Below are 22,379 nucleotides of genomic sequence, written 5' to 3' on the forward strand. Positions count from 1 at the left end.
GGTTGTGCCCGAAAAAACTTATTTCCATAAGATGAACCTAACCCTCCGATCTAGAGGTTTTCATATTGTGCAGTCCTTCACTTGATCGGAGGGCTAGGATCGAAATGACTTTTTGGGCACAACCGTTGTGGCATGTCAAATGAACAATGTGGGTAATCCTGATTCCTGAGTGGGTTGTAGACTTGTAGTACTTTTTAAAATAGACCGGATTATACGGCCCCACATTTTAAAATCTCGACAGAAAACAGCAACAAAATTTTAACCCTAATTCGTTTCTCCACAAAACCCGAACCCTAATATCCGATCGAGATCGTGATTGAGACTCTAGAGAGAGAGAGAGAGTAGAGAATGGCAGAAACATCGAGTAAGAGAGAGCAACAAAGTGCAAGCTTGGATCGAATAAGCGATCTTCCAAAACCTATCCTGACATCAATTTTCTCTTTGCTGCCCATCGAAGAGGCAGCAAGAACCTCCCTTCTGTCCACGAAATGGAGGTATCTCTGGAACTCAATCCCTTATCTTGAGCTCAGGGAATTAGATCTCAATGAATTAAATCTCAAATTTAAGGACACATGGCGCTCGATCGTGTACCACATTCTGTTCTCCCGCCAAGATCCCGTTGAAAGTGTCTACTTCTGCTTCAATTTTATCAAGCTCTATAAACTCGATATTGACAATTTCATCCTCTTTTTATGCAACAAGGGCATCCAGGAGCTCTCCCTCTTCAATGACAGCGATGAAAAATTATATCGAGTCACTCCTTGCACGTTCTTCTGCTCCACTCTTAGGAAATTGAATTTGTGGAATTGCCGTGTGACACTTCCTCCTTCTTTTAAACGCTTCTGTAACCTCAAAACCCTTCAATTAGGCCAGGGTGATATCACCAGTGATGAGTTGGAGCGCCTGATTTCTTGTTGCCCGGTGTTGGAGAAGCTGAGATTGGATTATTGCTGGTGGGAGAGTATCAGCATTCGTGCACCCAGTCTCTTGTCGTTGGAAATCAGGACCCGTAGCCCACTAGACTTCTCTTTGAAGGATCTCACCCAATTGGAACATGCTTCCTTCTATTTTGAGCTCTGTAGTCATAATGGAAATGATACTGGCCAGATGGTGGAATTACTGATGAACCTCAGTCATGTCCAGAGTTTTTACTTAAATTTTACATTTTACAAGGTTGGTCCAGAGTTCCACTTTGGCTCTCTGAAATTACAAATTTTTCATATGTTCTTTTGCATATGTTTTTTGCTTGACGATCTGTTTCCTTTGTGAAGTGTTTGTCAGTTGAGAAAGTGCCCCAGAGTTTGCCTGCTCAATGCCAGCTGCTTAATCTAAACAAGTTAACCATGCGATTTAGCCTGCTTGAGGCCAATATAGTTTTTCTCTTGTCGTGCGTACTCAGAAGCTGTCCACATTTGCAGGATTTGGAACTTATGATAGTGGTTCATTAGTCCCATTGATTGCAAATATGTCTAATTAAATGCATATTTTTGTAAATTAATTTTGCAAATCCTTACCCTATTTGATTTCGTGGCAGGATTCCACGTTTAAACCACCAACACATTGTGTTGAACTTGATTATTGGGAGAAACAGAAACCTACAGAGTGTTTGATGTATCACCTTAGGACAGTTAAGATTTATTGGTTGGATCTGTGCTGTGATCACGATATCGGGTTTGTAAAATATTTATTAATGACTGCGCATGTCCTCAAGAGAATGAGTATTGTTTGCTACAAAGGTTCAAGTAAAAAGGCAAGGGATGCGGGAATTGAGTTGTCACTCTTGAGAAAGGCTTCTCCTTGTGCTGTTTTGGAATTCAAAGGTGATTGGGATTTTTAAATGAACATATGTTAAAAAGCTTATACATAATGCCTTTTATAGAAAATAATCAACTTTGAATTTTTATTTTGCATGTTTCTTCCTTGGATGTTTTGTTTTTGTAAATTGTTAGCTTCCTTTGAAGCAGTTAGTGTTTACTTTAGGAAGTATTGCACTTTGCATGGGCCTGATTATTGCATTTTTATTTTCTTCATGTCTAACTGAGTGAAATTGATACTAACACTGCATATTTTTACCATAGAAAAGCATGGCATGCATTAACCCATTACACATCATGCGCATATCTAATGGTCCAGATTCCAAGTATTTCACAAATATAACCCATATGAGACTCTGACTTAAGAACAGCAGTGCATCTTACTTATTTGAATCCAACATGAACCTATTGAGTTGTACTTGATATGAGAAGTTATCTTGAATTCTCATTAGTTTGTTGCTTACAATGAATAACCATATTTGATAGTTTCATTCTTTAAAATGAAGGCTGTTGTTTACAACTGCCATTTGTATGTATTTTCTAATTGACTCGCATTCGTAAGCATATGTTTGATGCTTAAAATTTAGTTGAGATGGACATCTCATTTTGAGCAGACTATTTCTGTAAACATGACCAGAAGGTCCTTGTACCTCTTGTCCGTGCTTAGTCTTCTTGATGCGATATTACATCTATCCAACAAAAAGAGTTGAATGGCCTTGAAGACTGCAATTTAATTTCATGTAAGTTGATGCCTCGGTTAGGGCTATTAAATTCCAAAAGCCAATTCATTTGTTGTTTGACTGTTAGATAGGTCTTGTCAAAGCAACAAAAATCTGTAATTAATGATATGTAACTTGAATTATATAATTATTACTTTGCCTTGTAGTTCAGCTAAGAGTAATGCTATGGAAGCCAAGATTACGGCCTGTAGTGGAACCAGAGAAATAGTGAGTTTCCATGTAGCTTTGGGAAACCGACTGCATAGGTTTACCTGGTTCTTGTCGGTAGAAAAAGGGGAGAAAATCACGCCTAATCTCTTTCCTTGTATATCTCCCATCTCTCTCTCTCTCTCTCTCTCCTACGCAAAAATCACTTGTCACTAATTACAAACAAACCCACAAAGAAATCGATGAAACCTTTGGCAAACTCTGCATCTGATAAACAGTTGAGGTATTTTCTTTTCTTCAAAATGTTGACATCCAAAGCTTGATCAAGATTCAGATTTTTGTGAAAGATCCATCGCATCAGAAATCCTATTTTCCAACAAAAACATGGAGTCATTTCTCATGCAAGTAAAAACATCTACAAGAGCCGATTCATGGGAATTTCTTTAATATGATTAAGATCCATTGTGGGCTTGAATCTCTTGACTCCGGTAAAGGGCCGGGATCTCTTTGCAAAACATCCTGGCTGTCACCGTTTCATGGACCAAGATCTGAAGTATCTGTGTTTCAATTTCTATAGCTGTCTCCAATGCTTTGATCTCAAAATGTGTCCATTTACCCATGGAAGTGTTCATGTCCCTCTCTATTATCTCATCCAGAATCTTCCCAGTCAAATCCCTCCACCTTATCTCCTCGCAAAATCCTGTGTTCAGCTTCTCTCTAAAGCCAGATTTTCAGTAATGGCTATATTTTAAATCCAAGCACTTAATCTACTGCGAAATAGAAACCTCCCAAGTTGGTGTCCTTCCTTGTCCTCTTTGAGCCCAAATTGGCATTCTTGACATCGAGTTTTCTAATCTCCCATTTACGAGAGAGAGCCCCTGATAGACCCTGCTTTTCAGAGCTGAAACTAGAAGTCAGCTTCACCTGTAACTGTAAGAGGGATTGATCTTCGACTCCTTGAACTGTTTGCATCGCTCTCTTCGGTGCCAGGTTCCTATAAAAGATCAAACTTATGTTTCCTTTCTATTTATATGGTTCCCACGGAAGATCAAGTTGGTGAGCCGTGTGATGGGAAACCTTCCCTCACAGTTCGGATAGCACTGAATTAGAATGACAGGTTCACCACCACGTCATTACAAGGGGAACTTGCTCAATTCGCAGATTGGTCCGACTTGTAATTCACCATCCCCATGAAAAAGGGGCAACTTTCGTGAAGTTTGTGATTTGATGTAACTGTTAAGATTTTGTTTCGGATAAATCTTTCTCTTCATAGATCTCTTTTTTTTAATGGATTCATAGATCTCCTCTTGTTCCTCAATGTTCGGAGAATGCGGCGTTTTCCACCAACAAGCGTCATTTAGGGGCTTGTAGTTCATGACCAGCCGTCGGCACGCCTCTGTCTTGTTCGTTGTGTTTTTGAACGTCAAATGCAGCACAAGACCACGGGCTTCTGCTTGGCTTGAGAAGAGCTTTATTCCATCCGAATCATCAGGAAAACGATTTCATCCTCTCAAAATGGAATCTGTTCCAAACATATATGACATGTTTCCTTACTTCGATAGGGTCCAAATATTTCAATTTCACCCTTTTAAATATTTGATATCTTTCTCTTTGAATGAAATCTCAATTTCAGCTACGGTTTCATTAGATATCTTACAACTAGAATCCCTCCTTTTTCCGATCCGGTTCCTCCCCCACCACGAACCCCCATTAGATTCAGGCATGATACACTTTTTAGTTATTGGGAGAACCTAAGAATATTTCCTGGAAGTGGACTACAAGTTTTAAATCTTAATGTAGGCAAGACATATCTCGTTGAATTAGTCTTTTTCGCCACATCGCGTATAATGGGAATCAAACCCCCTTTGCTGCTGGCGGGCGGATGCCTTCCCTGACCAGGATCACTCCCACACCTGTAGCTTTCGTGATCGGCCTCCTCAACAGTGTATCGATCGAAAGGCAGTGCGGCACACGAGGGTCTCACGAACAAGTTTTAACACTACCTAGACACTTGGGCCACAAATCTCATCATGGGAGAGTTTCCAATTTCTCAAGGAGAATAAGGGTGAAATAACCCAAAAGCCCTAGTTTTTTTTATTTGTAAATAATGAATGGGGGTATTTTGGTCATTTTCTATAAAAACTAAAAGTTATATAACAGAAGCATCTCGTTTCTTCTACAAAAATGCAAAGATAGGGTTTGACAAAAAAAAGGGGGAGAAAGTTTCGTCGGAAAAGGTTGTCAGAAACTGGAATTTCGAATTTAAGGTAAGCTTGTTATTGTTTTTGTTCTCCTTTTGAATCAGTATATGATCGAAAATAGGATTTTGGGTTTTAAGGTTTTGAAAATAGAGAATTTTACCTATCTTCGCTGCCGAGTCTTTTCCGGCAGATTCCTGGTGGCTTGGTTGGACCCGTTGGAATCATCTCCTCATGAGCTTTCCAACGAGTGCGGCCTTGGCTAATTCCATCTGGTAGTTAGGAAATTATAACCTTCGAGGGTTTTGAGGTAGAAAGGTCACATTTCCAGAGAAACTCTAATTTGGGTTTTATTTTGTAAAATTCTACCCCAGGATATAGTTTGCATTTATTTTCTTCATCTAGGCATTTTTCTTAGTTTTGGGCAAATCTGTTTGTAGGTGACTAGTTTTTGCTCTTCGGAGAAATTTATAAAGCGTATCAATGTAAGTAATTAGCCCAACTTTAATGACCTTTGCATGAAAATTTTGAACTGAGTTATTTATTTGCATGATTTTGTAAATGATATTGTTCTTTTGGAAAAAAAAAATGATTCAACATGTATTTGAAATGAGATTTTGCAACTCTAGGTATAACTTGAAATTTCATGAGGTCGGCATTTTGGTAATGCCCCTCGTGCTTGGCTCATGATGATTGGTTTGTCCTGTGATCCCGTCATTTGGAAGTGGTTCGCTGGCCTTCTTATGTCAAGGGAAGTAAAATAATTGACCCTGTCGACTTGTATCTGATATCTCCGGCGAGCAAAAATAGTCATGTTATCGCCGCCTAGTACATGAGCATTATTTTATTGTTATGCATTTTCTGATATGGACGAATACTGCCCTGATATATTATGATTCCGATTTTATATTCTAAACTCTGTTATGTACCCAGTAAATTCTGAATTTCCAAATATGATTTTCTTTTCTGTATCTGTTTTCAGCATGTGTAGACTTTGCTTTAGTTGAGCTATATTACTTGCTGGCTTTTGAGCTCATTTGGGTTCTTTTATTTTTTATTTTTTCTAGATCCTGAGTTTGATTTTGCATAGGGGGGGGGGGGGGGGGGGGGGGGGGGGGACCAGGAGAGACCAGTAGCGTTGAGGAGTTTTAGCTGTGAGCTTTTATCATTTTGGGATGTGAGTATGTTTGTGGTAGAAAAACTAATGTAGTATAAAGAGTTTCGAGGATTGTATATAACAATTTTGGTAGTTGTTTATATATAAAGCTTTAGAAGTTTTAGTTGCTCTGAATACTGCCCAAGTAAATTGTGAATGTACTCTTGGTGTTTTATGAATGTTCAGTAAGAAAGCCTTGCCTATGAGGGTTTTATTTTGCAGCTACATGGTGCCTGTTGTGCCTTCGGTTCGGGGGCGTGACAAGGGTCTACAAAGAAATCTCCCATGTCATCAATACCACTTAAAGTAAGATTCTCAAACAACAGTTAGCGTTAGAAATAGCTTCCCCTGAACAGTTGAAACTGCTTCTCATTAATCCAATGCCAAAAGGATTGATGCCATGCATCCTAGAAACTCTTTTACATGGATTTGTGTTCCTTTTGTCTTACAATTCCTGCATGCGTTGAGGTTGCAGAAACAGAGAGATCAGGGTCAAGATCTAAAGGTTGTGTTACAGTAGTTTTCTAAAGGGAGAGAGAGTGGGGGTTGAAGGTAAGCCCTCCTTTGATTTTACAGAGAGATTTTGAGGACGAAAAGACTGGAGAGAGAGAGAGAGAGAGAGAGAGAGAGAGAGAGAGAGAGAGAGAGAGAGAGAGAGAGAGAGAGAGATTCTCTCCCAAACTTGCTCTTTTCACGTTTTTTGTTAAAAAGAGTAACCGGTACCCGGTATTTGCACTGCCATGTGCTAGGTTTTATTGTAGGTGCTCCCATTGGTCGTACTCTCGGTCTCGGTCTCGATATCATTTTCCTTTTTAAGTAAATATGATAAAGCGGATTGTGTTTGTTTGGTGCAATGTTATTTGATGAAATCTACACTTGCAAGATTGGGAGCCAACTGTTCACCGTGCTCTTGGGAACCGTGGAATTGAATGGATCAGGAGCATTACAGTGGTGATTCAAGATTGACTCTAACCTTACGTATGTCCTCTAATGCATGGTTAACTACATGGGTAGTTTCAACTTTCAGGTAAACTCTTTCTCATTGTTCATCATAATGTATATTTCATTGGCATGGTCTTTTTTCTTGGTTCAACATTTTGCTAGTTTTCAGTCTGTCCTAGTGCAGAAATTGATGCCGTGGCACTTATAGGTGGTACCGTGGTATTCTTTGTAGTCATGAGATGACCAAGCCACTTATCATACTCACGAAAGACATTAAAGACATTGCAAAATTTTTATTGTTTATGAGATTATCCACATTGTTAAACTATTCATATTGTGATTCATGGTTTTTTCACTCTATGAGAAAGTCAGTGTAATGACCAGGAAATCCAATATTAATGTTGTCTTGATCCATGGAGATCAACCACTGGCGCAAGCTCATGAGGTAAGGACTTTGCAGGGTTTTGAAGTATTTCTGCATAAAAATTCTACTTTTATTAGTTATTACTATTAACACTTACAGATTTTGTCTGCATTCTTCTTTTTTCACAATTCACACTTTAGATTTTGTTATTCCTGCATGCTTTGCATCTTTATATGACCTGTCTTCTGCAATTTGTTGCCACATGAACCCACTCCTAATCACGTCCAATCGTCACAACAATCTAGTCGTCTACTCAGTTATGAAACCACATTTATTCATTAGATTGACCATCCTTGGCTGTTAATTGTATGGAGTCGTCGTGGGAAAAAAAATCAAATACTTGCTGTTTTAGTTGATGTTCTGGAAACCCAAATGGTCTCATAACCAGAAAGATCACTGATCTAGTTGGCCGGGCCTGAATCAAGCTCGTAACTAGGTTTGATCCACTTCGTATTTAATATGAACTAGATAAAATGAGGGAAGGTATTGGCGGAAAAATGTTCGATGTCCTAAAATTTAATCAATAATAGTAAAGGAACAGACCAACTTCACAGATACTCAACACTAGTTGCTAATCCTAATACTGTAGCCCATGTATTTGTTTTTTCCTCAGGAAGGTATGCAAGAGAATGAGCTGCTAAAAAAGCATCCAATCCTTGCTATGTGCACTTACATCATCTTCTGGATTCAAAGTGGGTTAGATGGTTCATAGCGTGACATTACCATTGGAATTTCACTGCCTATTTCGTGTTTGTTCAAAATGCCTGTAAAGAACATCACGAGGGATATGGTTTCATATCAACATGTTCTTTAGAATGTTGAGATGACCTTTCCCCCCAAAAGTAATTGATATTTGGGCAAGGTTGTTTCAAGATTCTCTCAATTTTTCTTTGCTTATTTTCTTGTATTTATATCTTTATGAGCTTCTACAAGGTCCTGTCACGGGGATTTGTCCCTTGTATCTTAAAATTTTCCTCTAATTTCCTCCTTACATAGCCAAAAAAGAAAAAAAAAAAAACAATCAGAAAGTATTGGGACGGAAGCCACTCTGGTTTACCAGAAGTTTTCACAAAAAACATCCATTCTGATTCATGCTCATCTCTTCTCTGTTTGGGGGTTAACATCCAATACAGAATGAAGTAATGAACATTATTATGGTGCATGAGCACGCTTATAGATGTTTACAGTAGCCGCTCTCTTCTTGTAATTACACAACTTGAAGTTGCATACCTGCATGTCATGACTGAAACAAATATCATGGCAAGAACATTGTGTACGTTTCTAGAAACGAACAAATAAACAAGACCACTGGTGTTTTTATTGCAATTTATGTGCATCCGAGTGTACCCTTAGAATGAAAGGGAGAGAGACTTGTAGGCCAATTTCAAACAAAAAATCAGACTTTTTGTTTTTTTGAAGAAAGTTAACAATTATTTAGTTTTTCCTTTCCAAAATTTTCCTGGAATCCAAACAGAGCATTATGTTAATGCTCTATGATCGGCAACCATAGTTCTTTTTTTTCATGGAATATTAGTTTAGAAAGAAGTGAAAGTGGGGGATAACTAGTGGTGCAACTTGGTCTGGTCGGGTAGAGCTTTTGCTGAAAAATGAGTTGATTCAAATACAGCTTAAGGTAAAAAGAAGGGTAATTCCCAAAAAATCGACTTGAGTTGCACCCCTAATAAGAAGGGAGAGAAAGGGAGACAACTGAGAGCATGACTAAGGAGAGGCTAAAAAGCTCTCTGAAAAAACTCTATTTTCAAATGAGAATTTTCCCCCTTTTTTTTTTTTTCTCTTCTTTACACTCTCCTCACTCGTTCCCTCTCAATTCTTCCCCTTTCCCATTCTCCCTACCTGTCTCCGCCACTTGGTAAACTAATATTCCATGAAAAAAATGTTCATGGTAGCCAAACATGGCCTAGAGCAAGCAGTCTTGAAGAGAAACTTATGTTGACATTTCTTTCCTAGGTTTCCATGGAGTGGAAGCCACCGGGTCGAGTCACTATCCCTGAGAGCCGCTTGCGTTATGCGCACATTGATCAATTGCAAGTCGTTCACATTCGACGCATGTCGACGCGTCGTTCACATTCTGCGTGTGTTGACATCCCTGCTTTTAGGTCACGTCTGCACCTAAAAAGTCTTTTCCATCTGTGTAAAGGTAGAGGAGCCCAAAGAAGTGTTGTTCCCCTCTTCTCAATCACATGAATTCCAATCCCAGGGGGCGGAAACATTTCGATTATGAGACCCTCAAATTAAGTTTCTAGATTATCTCACCTCGAGAGAGGCTGGCACACTCGCGCACACACACGCTCCTTTCACACACACGGTTGCACCGATCGACCACGCTTTTAGACTGAACATCTTCCTACATCAAATTAGTTGAGGTGAAAATAACAAATAAATAGAGGAACACTTTGAGACGAAAAGACACAAGAGAGTTAAAATGCCTAAAACCTAAACTTGGGGATAACTATTACAACATGAAAGCAGGGAGTGGGAATGGAATGAGAGAACAGAAAGACCGTATGCAGATTGTTCTTTCTATATGAAACTTGGGTTTAGGTCCGGGTCGGGTCGTGTCACGTTGCTAAGGCCTCAACCCTAACCCAACTTGAAATTAAATCAGGTTGACTTTTTCCAACCCTAACCCAACCTAACCCGTGGAAATGCCAACCCAACCCGAGCCAAAACCGAAGTTGCACCCTTATGTATAGTCCATATCCCCATTAATATAAATCATTCCTGTCGGTCATACACAGGATTTTATATGGTACGTGAGTAAGGACGTCGGGTTCTTTATTTTTCAGTAAGTACTGCACGGCCCACTCCGTCGAATGATCCAAACCGTTCATTTAACTAAGTTGTGCCCCAAAAATTTATTTCCATAGGATGAACCTAACCCTCCGATCTCTAGAGGTTTCCATGTTGTGCAGTCATCCAACAGAACGGAGGGCTAGGATCATCCTGTGGAAATGACTTTTTCCGCACAACCGTTGTGGCCCGTCAAAATCTCGACATACCCAGCCACAAAACCCTAACCCTAATCTCTCTCTCTCCGCCTTCCTCAACCGTTCTTTTATCGTTTTGGTGTTGGAGAAACTAGTGAGGTTGCAAGTTGGATAGATCGGTCCGGCGGCCAATCACTCCGACATACATGTAGAAACCCCAGCCACAAAACCCTAACCCTTGTTGCTCAAATTCCCCACTGAAACTGTATAAAAAAGACTGGTAGAGAAATCCTTGTGCTTAAATTGCAGAAAGAAAGAAGAAAAGGTAGAGATCTATATGAGAATGATAGAGTAGGCAGCATCCGATCGAGATCGTGATCAGACACTCTGGAGCCAAAAATAGAGAAGAGGAAGAGAGATAATGGCAGAAACATCGAGTAAGAAAGAGCAGAAATGCACAAGCTTCGATCGAATAAGCGATCTTCCAAAACCTATCCTGACTTCAATCCTTTCTCTTCTGCCGATCAAACAGGCTGCAAGTACCTCCATTCTGTCCAAAAAATGGAGGTATCTCTGGAACTCAATCCCTTATCTCGAACTCAGTGACACTTTAGGTTTGCATCTCAAAGGCAACAACAGATGGCTCACGATCGTTTACCACATTCTGCTCTCCCGCCGAGATCCCGTCGAGAGGTGTAGCTTCTTCTTCAATTTTTTCAAGCTCTTAACCTTCGATATTGACAATTTCATCCTCAGTTTAAGCAACAAGGGCATCCAACAGCTCTCCATCTTCAACGCCTGTGACTATAAATTATATCCAATTACACCTTGCATGTTCTTCTGCTACGCTCTTAGGAAATTGGAATTGCAAAATTGCCGTGTGACAATTCCTCCTTCTTTTAAATGCTTCTGTAACCTCAAAACCCTTCATTTTGTTGGTAGTAATATCCATGAGCTGGAGCGCCTGATTTCTTGTTGCCCGGTGTTAGAGGAGCTGAGATTGGATAATTGCTCGTGGGGTAGGAGTCTCAGCATTCGCGCACCTAATCTCTTGTCGTTGGAAATCATGGCTGGAAGCCCAGTAGGCATCTCTTTGAAGGATCTCACCCAATTGGAACATGCTTCCTTCACGTTTAAGTTCAATCGTCATAATGGAAATGAAATTAGCCAGCTCATGGAGTTACTGTTTAACCTCCGTCATGCCCAGAGTCTTTCCTTACATTTTCTAACGGTTGGTCCAGAGTTCCATTTCAGCTATCCGAAATTTCAAATTTTGCATAGTTTTATTGCTTGACTATCTGTTTCCTTTGTGAAGCGTTTGTCAGTTTGGAAAGTGCCAGAGAATTTGCCCGCTCAATGCCAGCTGCTTAATCTAAAGAAGTTAACCATGCAAATTAGGCTGGTTGAGGCCAATCCGGTTTTCCTCTTGTCGTGCTTGCTTGGAAGCTGTCCACACTTGCAGGATCTTGTCATACAGGTTTGTTAGTCCCATTGATTGCAAATATGTCTAATCAAATGCATATTTTTGTTAATTTATTTTTTCAAATCCTTACCCTATCTGATTCCCTATCAGGCTTTCATGTTTGATCCATCAAGTCATTGTTTTGGATCACCAAGACATTATTCATCTTGTGTTGGTCTTGATTATTGGGAGAAACAGAGACCATCAGAGTGTTTGATGTATCACCTCAGGACAGTTCAGATTGATTGGTGTGATCTATGCTGTGATTATGAGATCGGATTTGTAAAATATTTATTAATGAATGCGCATGTTCTCAAGAGAATGAGTATTGTTCATAGCGGAGTTTCAGGTGGAAAGGTAAGGGATGCAACAATTGAGTTGTCACTCTTGACAAAGGCTTCTCCTTTTGCTGTATTGGAATTCAATGATGTTTTGAATCTATAAGTTTTCATATGTTAAAAAACTTGTTCACAATGCCTCTTATAGAAAGTTATCGACATTGAGTTTTCCATTATTGTATTTCTTCCTAAGATTTTTTGTTCTTGTAAGTTGTTCGCTTCCTACGGTGCAGTTGGTGTTTACTTTAGGATGTATTACACTTTACCTGGGCCTGATTATTGCATTTTTATTACACTGCATATTTTTACCGTTGAAAAGCATGGTATGCATTCACCTGTTATAAATCGTACTCATATCTCTAATGGCAGGATGCCAAGTATTTTCACAAATATAACCCATATGAGACTCCGAGTAAAGAACAACTGCATCTTACTTATTTGAATCCCAACATGAACCTATTGAGTTGTACTTGATATGCGAAATTATCTTGAATTCTCATTAGTTTGCAGCTTGCATCGAATAACCATATTTCATCGCTTTATTCTTTGAAATGAAGTCCACTATTTACAACTACCCATTCTTTGAATGATTGAAATGGAAGAGGTTCTGCCTCTACTTTGTTTGAGATATAGGAATTACACGTTGCTAATGAAAATTGGTAGGGATTGTGATACATTCCTTTCAAATTAAAAAAATTGTGTAAACATGAGTGTATAGATTGGTACAGTTCATGCCTCTACACTTTTGTTTTCAAATAGCGTAATAGTTGGTTTGTGTTATGGGAATCCATTTGCATGCTGCTGATTTCTAGAATTCTGCATTTGTTTCAAATGCCTTCATTGAATTGAACATATAGGACACCATTGTGGCAATTTGCTCCAGAATCTTCACTTTGAAGAGTTTGAGGATTTAGATGTTTCCATATGATCTGTTTGTTTTTACACAACACCAGAAAAGCCTCGTACATTTATCCAAATGGCTTAATTGACTCTTAATTACTGTCATCTGGCATGCAAGTGCTTTGAATTGTGATGGAAAAGTTCGAAAGGTGGCTAGAGTAAATAAGCACGAGATCAAAGGGCTTTCGTTTTCTACACAGGTTGATCCTTGAATGAAAGTTCAATTTAATACCATTGCTTATGACTTTTTTTTTTTGGAAATTAAGCATTTGGTGATTTTGTTCCAAAGCAAATGCTCAGCTTGCTTTGAGTATAATTCCTTTCCCTATGTTATGACTGCAGAAACTAGTATGTGCTGCTATTATAACCGATCCCTATTCAATTGCGATTGGGAAATAATCCGAGCATTAGCTATCTGCCATCTCAATTATTCAATTTCATTTTGTTTACAATTCTAAAGAGACACTTAATCCGAGATAGACTTGCTCATATGGAGTTCAAGGATTTTATGTTGGGCAGCGGAACACTATGATATTTAGCATGTTCCAGGCCTTGTTCAGTCTCATCACTATTACAACCTATATTAGATGCTATTCCTACAAGTCAAACCTCGCCTCTACAACCTACCCTGCATCACCCGTATAGACAGTTTGGTCCATATCGAGGTGTTTGTTGGAATGTTGATATGACCTTCCTCACAAGAGTATTGATACTTGGGTACGAATTTTTCAGGAGTATCTCTTACCTATTTTCATTTACTGTATTTCCATCTTTATAAGTTCACAAGTTCACATGGTAGTAACCTTGTTTCTCTTTTCTTTTCTTTTTTTCCTTAAAATGTCAAAACTACCCCTCCCATGCCTTGAGGTTCCTAGATAAAATCTGTGTTAAAAAAGTCCTAAATGAGCACTATCTCAGTCGATTTGTTGATATCATACAGCATCAATCCTAATCATCCAAAGAAGATTAGCTACATTATAATGAGCTCATTGTCATGGCCTTAGCTTTTTCACTGGCTAAAACAGTCCAGCATTGGTACTTATCACCCCCTTGGGTAGCACAGGTCGGTCCGCTAGTCAACTAGTGCAACAGTTAGAATAATAGGACACAAAAAGGGACAGCTGAGGAAAGAGAGAGCTTCCATTACTAAGAGTGTGACATCATTTTAAATATATTTTTTTCCATTTGAGGCCTTAATGATCCAACCGCAAGGATCACCTAGGTAAGACTGAGCAAAAAGAAGAAGAAGAAGAAGAAGACGAATACCACCCTGTTTCGAATATTAGCCATTCCTACTAGATTCCATCGGTGTCCATTGAATCTATATTTTAATTTTTAACGTCTGAAATTATTTTGTACTGTGACGTAGACACAGCCACAATCCTACATGCAAATGGTGGGGTTCCAATTAGGGTGCAACTCAGGTTGGGTCGGGTTGAGTCGGGTTGAGTCCAACACAAACCCGACCCAAGCAACCATTTGGTCAACCCGACCCGACCCGAGGAACCCTTTTTGCCAACTCGAACCCAACCGGACCCAACCTGAGATTTTTAGCTTAAAAATTAAAAAAATTATTAATAGTGTCGGGTTCACTCGGGTCGGGTTGCCCAAGCCCTCAACCTGAACCCGACCCGAACTCAACCCGGGTTGAGGAAACCCAACCCGACTTTTTTCCTGGTTTGAACCCGTCAGGTTCGGGTTGAGCCCGCCCAAGTTGCACCCCTAGTTCCAATGTTACCCTTCATCTTAATGAATGGACACTGTAATTGGACGTATATTTTTTTTTTTTTGATGGTAAGCAGGGGTTAGGTAGGACCCCGACCAGATATATTGATAAATATAGAATCACAAAGGAGGGCCTCTAAGGCTACACAGGCAAATCAAAAGATAGAAGAGCAAAGAGGAGAGGGGAATGCTCAGAGACATATTACAATCGGGGGTAGAGCATGCCATCCCTGTCATTTTGAAGTATGGAGAGAAGATCTGGACGGGCTGAAGAGGCCTGAATGTTTTCACCTTTTGGAGGACAGGGCCTTTTTGCTTCTCTCCAAATGTGAGAGATTTTCCAAGCCTTGGAACTTGACAGCTTCTTCTTAATGTCTAGGGGAAGATTAATGCATTTTCATGGCATTTTACATTTCTCCTGAATGATGTTTACTGTTGTAGAGGAATCCGTCCCTATCCAGATGATGTCAGTTTTGTTTGATATTGCAAAATTCAGTGCCGTCTGAGTAGCCTGCATCTCCAGGATAAAGATCTGTTTTTTTGGAGTTTCCATGGAGAACATTTGAATCACCCTGCCCTCCTCATTCCGGAAAATGCCACCAACACCAGCCCCCTCATCATCTAAAGAGGCATCTGTGTTTATCTTGACTTCTCCCCTAACAGGTTTTTCCCATGAATAGAATTTTGTAGCTGACTCAAACGGTTGGAACCTGTAACCAAAGAGGTTTGCTGCTTTTGAATTTGATAGACAGAGGTTATCCTTGCTGTTAGAAGCATTGACCATGGATTTGATGTCACTGAGAATGTCATTTAGAATGACAGAGTTATGGGTCTTTATGTTTTCGAATATCCTGGAATTTCTCTCCCTCCATACATGGTATATGATGGATTGGAATTACAAGTGAACAGCCAGAGCTCTCTGACCATTGCCTCTAAAGTTTTCTCGGAGATTCCTTTCCTCCTCTCGGAGACTATCCTTCACTTTTCTCCTAAGCCATAGCACGGACCTCCAAAGCCAAGATGAGAAACCACATTTGAAGAACAGGTGGTTAACTGAATCTGTGGCTGATTTGCAGAGCACACAACTTCTGTCATTAACATAGTGGGCAATGTACTGATGGTCTAAAGTAGGCTTGTTCTGCATTGCCTTCCACGTTGTGAGTGCTTGACGGGGGATGTGGCCTGGGTCTCATAAAGCTTCGGGACATAAATGCCTCCCTTCAGGTCAGAATTCTATGGAACCTAATTTCGAATAAAGACTCCCTCTGGAGCATATGGTTTCACACCAAGCATATCAGATGGAGGAACTTCTGGACGGCCCCCATGCCTTCCAAGCCGTCTTGGGGAGTCAGAAGTATAATGAAAGCCAGAGAAGAGGCAAAAAAATATATCTGCTTCAAGGTGGGTGAAGAATATGAGATTGATTTGTGCAATCAGCCATGGAATCCTAAGGGTATACTTGCCTCCAAGTCTGCTAGGCACCGCACAGATTATGACCATGCTAGTTTGCAATCTCTGAAACAAGTATTCTCAAAGGGAAGATGGAACCCAACTATCAACAAAAGCTCCTTAAATGAGGAAAACGTTTTCGTCCTCAAGGGATTTTCAATGAGGAAAATGAGAACACTCCCATCTGGATGCCTACAGCAAATGGAGAATTCTCCACAAAATCTGCTTGGAATCTGCCCCGAACTCAGAACCTGAAAGTAGATTGGGGTAGCACCATCTGGTATAATGGACGTATTATTCTTCTCTCGTATTATTAGAATAGCTAATGAATTAAAGTAATGTTTGGCAATCGAATGGAAATGATATATTTGCCTTTTTTTACTTGGACAGCCTCTCTGTATCATTTCCCTCTTTGGAATTGTACCAGCCTTTGACAGCTGTTTAAAAAATTTAAAACAAGATTGCTTGGTCCCATTATTAAAATATGATCGTGGGATCAGTCCCCTTGGGGTCATTTGTAATACGCAGATTTTAAAATATAGGTTTTAGTTTGAAAACAGTGTAAAGAAGGGTTACTAATCAAGCTGTTGTCCGCTCTTCTTCTCTTGTCTCACATCTACAATTTTGTGGAAATCGAAGATTCTAAAATTCGCATATCCAAACCCGCCCCTAGATAAATGTATTTTCCAAGTTTTCTTGTTCGTTTGGAAATGATTTAATTCATAAACAGTGATCGGACGGATAGGAATAATATCAGTCCGCTTACCATGATCGGGCAGATCGGACGGATTTAATTCATACACACACAACAAAACCCCTCTCATTCCGATTTAATTCATAAGCACCGCCAAAAAAACCCTAATTCGTCCTCTCTCTCTCTCTCTCTCTCTCTCTCTCCTCTTCTGGTTCTTGTTCTTCTGATTCGGCCAAACACCTGGACATAACCGAGAAATCGTCGTGCCCATACATCCGATCGAGGACGTGATCAAGACTCAAATGGCAAAAACAGCGAATAAGAGAGAGCAGAAATGCCCAAGCTTGGATCGAATCAGCGATCTTCCAACATCTATCCTAACTTCAATCCTCTCTTTGGTCCCAATCGAAGAGGCAGCGAGAACCTCTGTTCTGTCCAAAAATTGGAGGTATCTCTTCAACTCAATCCCTAATCTCAAGCTCAGCCAAATTGATCTCAACCGTCAGAAATTCGTTGACAACAGATGGCTCTTGATCGTGTACAACATCCTACTTTCCCGCCAAGATCCCATTGAAAGGTTCAGCTTCTTATTCAAATTCGTGGAGGACTACACCATTGATATTGACAATTTCATCATCTTCTTAAGTAACAAGGGCATCCAGGAGCTCTCCCTCTTCAACACCACCAACAATTTATATCCAATTACTCCTTGTATGTTTTTGTGCCACACTCTTAGGAAATTGGATTTGTGGAATTGCAAGTTCACAATTCCTCTTCCTTTTGAAATCTTCTTTAACCTCAAAACCCTTCAGTTGATCAACGTTGTTAGTGCCGGTGATGAGTTGGAGCGCCTGATTTCTTGTTGCCCAGTGTTGGAGAAGTTGAGATTGTCTCATTGCACGTGGGGAAGGAGTCTCAGCATTCGCGCGCCCAATCTCTTGTCATTGGAAATCATAACGCGAAGCCCAATAGGCATCACTTTGAAGGATCTCAACCAATTGGAACATGCTTCATTTTCGTTTGTGCTGGAGGAGGAGAAGGAAAATATTCGGAGTCTTTACTTAAAATTTACTTCTGAGGTTGGTCTAGAGTTTCACTTTGGCTATCTGAAATTTAAAATCTTGCATTTGTTTATTGCTTGACTATCTCTTTCCTTTGTGAAGTGTTGGTTGGTTGAGAAAGTTCCTGAGATTTTGCCTTCTCAATGCCAGCTGATTAATCTAAAGAAGTTAACCATGCAAATTAGCCTGCTCGATGCCAATGCGGTTTTTCTCTTCTCGTGCTTGCTTAGAAACTGTCCTCATTTGCAGGATCTTGGCCTTGTCATACGGGTTCGTTAGTTCCCAGTTGATTGCAAATATGTATAATCAAATGTTATTTTTTTGTAAATTCATTATGCAAATCCTTGCCCTCTTTGATTTAGTGTCAGGATTCCATGTCCGGACCACCAAGACACTGTGTTGGATTTGATTACTGGGAGAAACAGAAACCGTTGGAGTGTTTGATGCACCACCTTAGGACAGTTCAGATTCATTGGTTGGATCTACGCTGTGATTACGAGATCGGGTTTGTAAACTATTTATTAATGAGTGCACATGTTCTCGAGAGAATGAGTATTGGTCCTCGCAAATGGTCAAGGGAAATTGGAAGGGATGCGGCAAGGGAGTTGTCACTCGTGAGAAAGGCTTCTCCTTCTGCTGTATTGGAAGTCAAGGATGCTTTGAATCCATGGAGATCAACCACTGTCACAAGTTCAGGAGGTAAGGAATTAAATGGGTTTTAAAGTATTGCTACATAAAAATTCTGCCTGTGTTACCATTCACACTACAGATCGTGTTATTCCTAGATGCTTTGGATCTTCATATGACATGTCTTCTATAATTTGTTTCCACTTCTGAACCCATTCCCATTGGTTGATGTTCTGGCAATTAAGTTTGTATCACGCCTAATCATTGTAACTGGCTCCTAATCATTGTAACTGGCTACATCCGATACGCAGAGAGGAAACCACATTGTACCTGTATTTCTCTTGTTATGGTTTTCCTCGACTGGTATCAGTAGATTGACCATCTGTAGCTGTCAATGATATGCAGTTGTCGTGGGGCAAATTCAAATACTTGCAGTTTTAAATGATGTTTCAGAAACCCAAATGGCCATGTAACCAGAAAGATCACTGATCTAGTTGGCCTGGCTTGAATTAGGAATGTAACTAGGTTTGATCCACTTGGGATTTAATAAGAACTGGATAAAATGAGGGAAGGTATTGGCTAAAAAATGCTCAGATGTCCTAAAATATAATCAATTATAGAAAGGGAACAGACTAATTTTAGGGATAAAATAGTTGCTAATAAGACTTCATAACTCCTTTGTTCAAAATACCTACATCTTACTATAGGTGTGTAGGTGGAAGAGAGAGATTCTTCTATTGCTTTGTTTTGGAGAGGACATGTCATTTCGCCATTGTTAGGGTTTCGAAATAATGCTTCTGATGTCTGATTTCCGCAATTATTACAGTTTTCGAGCCCCATTTCTTAATTTTTTTGATGCTATAGATATTCTCTAAAATCTTGCAAGGTATCTCTGTCTCTCTTCTTCCGCATCAGATTCGTTTTTTTGTTTTTATTTCTATTCCTTTTGTTTACATTCGTCGGTGAAATTGAGAGACAAGCGCTCATGCTTCCTTGGATTTGTACATTGTTATCTTGTATGTTCCCGTGTTTTTTGTTATTGAGCTGCATTAGTGGGCTGGTGTGTTGATTGGGGCATAACATTCACCCCTTCTGCTTGCTTGGGTATGTTCTTGTTTGGAGGAAGTTCAGACAATTATATCCTACTGTAGTAAAGGAAATGGATGGCAATGCGTAGGGGAAGAAATAAAAGTTCCAAGATTTCAGGGAAATGATTCATGCTTCTTTAGGTTTAAAATGATAATTACAGAAGAAAAAAAAATGATAACTACAGAATATATATCATAGAAATGCAAGAGTCCCTAATTCTTTTCGAGAACTATTTAAAATTATGGCGGGGGATCTCTGGGGAATAGACAACTTTGTGGAGTCCTAATTCAATCAGAATGGTTGTTACAGTAATGACCCACAAACAACTTTGTGGAATCCTAATTCAATCAGAATGGTTTATTTGTTACAGTAATGAAAAACAAGAATCTTCTGTTATAAGATAAATCTGTTTGCCTTTGTTCAATTTCCAGAAATGCCTTTCATTTTTCAAATTAGAAATGATATTGCTTTAAAAAATCCCAACTATTTTGTTTTTCTTTCTGTCCAAAAATACATCTACTCATGGAATTTCTAAAAAATGCCTTCCATTTTGTTAAATAAATCAACCATCCTAATTCAATCAGAATGGTTCATTATCAAGTTCTCTGGTTGATGTTTATTAATTTTTTTAGTTGGATTTGTTCTGATATTTTTATCTTGCTTTTATCGTGTGTGCCTCCATGTACATTAACAGTGATACCCCTGAACTTCTCATTTTTTATCAGATCAAAAAACAGTGATGGCTATAAATTAGTGACTTGTCATAATACAAAAGGAAATTCAGAAAAGTGCCTCTTAGAATAATTTATCTATAGTCTATAAATGTTTTTTAATACTAATTCCTATAGTGATGTGCTTGTCTTACAGCCTCAGAAGGCAGTTCCGTTACTTTCAGAGCTGGCAAAGGTCATGGCAAGAGAAAAGACCCTATTCCAGGAGTGCTTTGAACTGTTGGGCTTAGTTTTAAATCTAGAGGTATCAATGAACATCTTTTTTATTATTTCCAAGCTAATGAACAGATCAATCAATAGGCAAATATAAAAAAATTCCAACTGTTGGGCCTAAACTCAATTGGGTCTTCAAAATTATTATAATTTTCCTTTTTTTTAATAAAATCATTTTCAGCAAAAATTCACTAGTGGTTGAAAATTTTGGGATTAGCAACACGTGGATTTCTTAATGCATGCATGGGTATGTATATGAGCAAATCCGCTAAAATGTAGTTGCTTGATTTTTCCAAAATCATAATGGGTGTCATTTTTTCTATGAAATGCATCAAAATGCTTATAATTTAAGGTTTTACACTAGAGAGATGACAGTCATATGAATGCAAGTGGCTAAGAAAACAACATGTAAAATTACAGACAGAGTATAGTCATGTACCGTATTTTATCAAAGCTAGGTATTAGCTTGTTAAATGAACTCAATCTTGGTGAAATTATTTGCTTTAGATTAAAACTTTCATGGGTGTCAAGATCTTTATAGCTTGGGGATTTCCTTTGGTTATGTGGAATGTTACTTGGACATAGTAAATTTGTTGAAATGGGTTAGTGGATTGTTTTAGAGACAGTAGCTTTTGATTTTAAAAAGATTCTTTTGATTCATGAGTACAAAGGTTGGACTTTCTTAGGATAAGTATTAAGTCTTACTGTGTTTCAGTTTTTTTTATCAAATGCATTAAAATGTTTATAATTCATTGTTTTACAACAAAGAGATAGCAGTTATTATAAATGCAAGTGACTAAAAAACCAGCATGTGAAATTACAAACGAACTTTAGTCTAGTTCCATCTTTTACCAAAGCAAGGTATTATCTTGTTAAATGAACTCAAGGCTGGTGAAATTATTTGCTTTAGACAAACTTTCATGGGTGTCAAGATCTTTAAAGCTTGGGTATTTCCTTTGGTTATTTGGAAAGTTTCTTGGATATAGTTAATGTTGTTGAATAATGCGTAGGGTAGTTTAGTCATTACTTAGAGCATTAGGGGCATTGTAGTCATTGTACACTGTTGCCCTATATGGGCCCTATATATACATCATTTACATGAGGAGCTCCCTAGTGGAGACTCCATCTCTCTACTCTTCTTCCTCTCTTCTAACCCTAATCTCATTTCTAACATGGTATGAGAGCAAAGATCCATGGGAAAGGAAAGAATCCAGAAGAAGAGTCTATCCATCACCCTTCCAATCTCTCTCACTCTAGCACGCCTTCTTCTCTTTCCCTTTTTTTCATTTGTTTTTTTCCAAAAAACCCAAAAATATCTATTTCGAAATCCCTAAAATCTCTCCCTAAGTAGATCTCTCTCTATCGTGTCGTGCGCTAACCCTCTCTCTCCCTGTTTTTTTTTGTTACGAAAACCCCTCTTTTTTTCCCCTTATCTGCTGTTGCGAATCTCTCTCTCCCACATTTACCTCTAAAATCTGTCTCTCCAAATCTAATAGCAAATCTTGTCCGTGCAATTAAGTGATTTATCTTGCGATCAAGTATATATCTTATCTTGGATTATTCCTTCCAAACTTGCGATTAATATTCCCACATTATCTCCTTACATCATGTGATTACTCCTTTCCTTCAACACCTTGCTATTACTCCTTATTCTCGCATGCATATATTCTCTCTCCGTTTCCTGTTGTTTTTCATATAGACAAAAAAAAAAGAAACCTCCT

At 39.0% G+C, this 22,379-nt stretch overlaps 3 protein-coding genes across 5 annotated transcripts; all 3 read left to right on the forward strand.

Annotated features, from left to right (window-relative positions):
* The first annotated feature begins 310 nt into the window (after positions 1-310).
* Positions 311-8,361, forward strand: LOC143862500 (F-box/FBD/LRR-repeat protein At1g13570-like). Its single transcript, XM_077373556.1, has 4 exons — positions 311-1,173; positions 1,272-1,439; positions 1,535-1,820; positions 8,035-8,361. Exons 1-4 carry the CDS (start codon positions 349-351, stop codon positions 8,052-8,054), a joined length of 1,299 nt encoding a protein of 432 aa, XP_077229671.1. The 5' UTR covers positions 311-348; the 3' UTR covers positions 8,055-8,361.
* Positions 8,362-10,443: 2,082 nt separating this feature from the next.
* LOC143860663 (F-box/FBD/LRR-repeat protein At1g13570-like) lies at positions 10,444-12,373 on the forward strand. The gene is made up of 3 exons (XM_077371431.1): positions 10,444-11,600; positions 11,685-11,846; positions 11,943-12,373. Exons 1-3 carry the CDS (start codon positions 10,791-10,793, stop codon positions 12,273-12,275), a joined length of 1,305 nt encoding a protein of 434 aa, XP_077227546.1. The 5' UTR covers positions 10,444-10,790; the 3' UTR covers positions 12,276-12,373.
* A 4,658-nt stretch (positions 12,374-17,031) lies between these two features.
* On the forward strand, positions 17,032-21,172 carry LOC143860892 (F-box/FBD/LRR-repeat protein At1g13570-like). 3 transcript variants are annotated; one of them, XM_077371740.1, is made up of 5 exons: positions 17,053-17,385; positions 17,461-18,016; positions 18,101-18,268; positions 18,361-18,697; positions 20,582-21,172. In XM_077371740.1, the coding sequence occupies exons 1-5, from the start codon at positions 17,240-17,242 to the stop codon at positions 20,659-20,661; spliced, it is 1,287 nt and encodes a 428-aa protein (XP_077227855.1). In that variant the 5' UTR covers positions 17,053-17,239; the 3' UTR covers positions 20,662-21,172. The 3 variants fall into 3 exon arrangements, with proteins under 3 accessions (XP_077227854.1, XP_077227855.1, XP_077227853.1); XM_077371739.1 differs by having other exon boundaries at positions 17,032-18,016; positions 18,149-18,268; XM_077371738.1 differs by having other exon boundaries at positions 17,055-18,016.
* The last annotated feature ends 1,207 nt before the right edge of the window (positions 21,173-22,379 follow it).

This window comes from Tasmannia lanceolata, unplaced genomic scaffold (genome assembly GCF_043159265.1).
Source record: "Tasmannia lanceolata isolate RefF3 unplaced genomic scaffold, GAP_Taslan_0.1 ptg000037l, whole genome shotgun sequence".
Classification (NCBI taxonomy): Eukaryota; Viridiplantae; Streptophyta; class Magnoliopsida; order Canellales; family Winteraceae; genus Tasmannia; species Tasmannia lanceolata.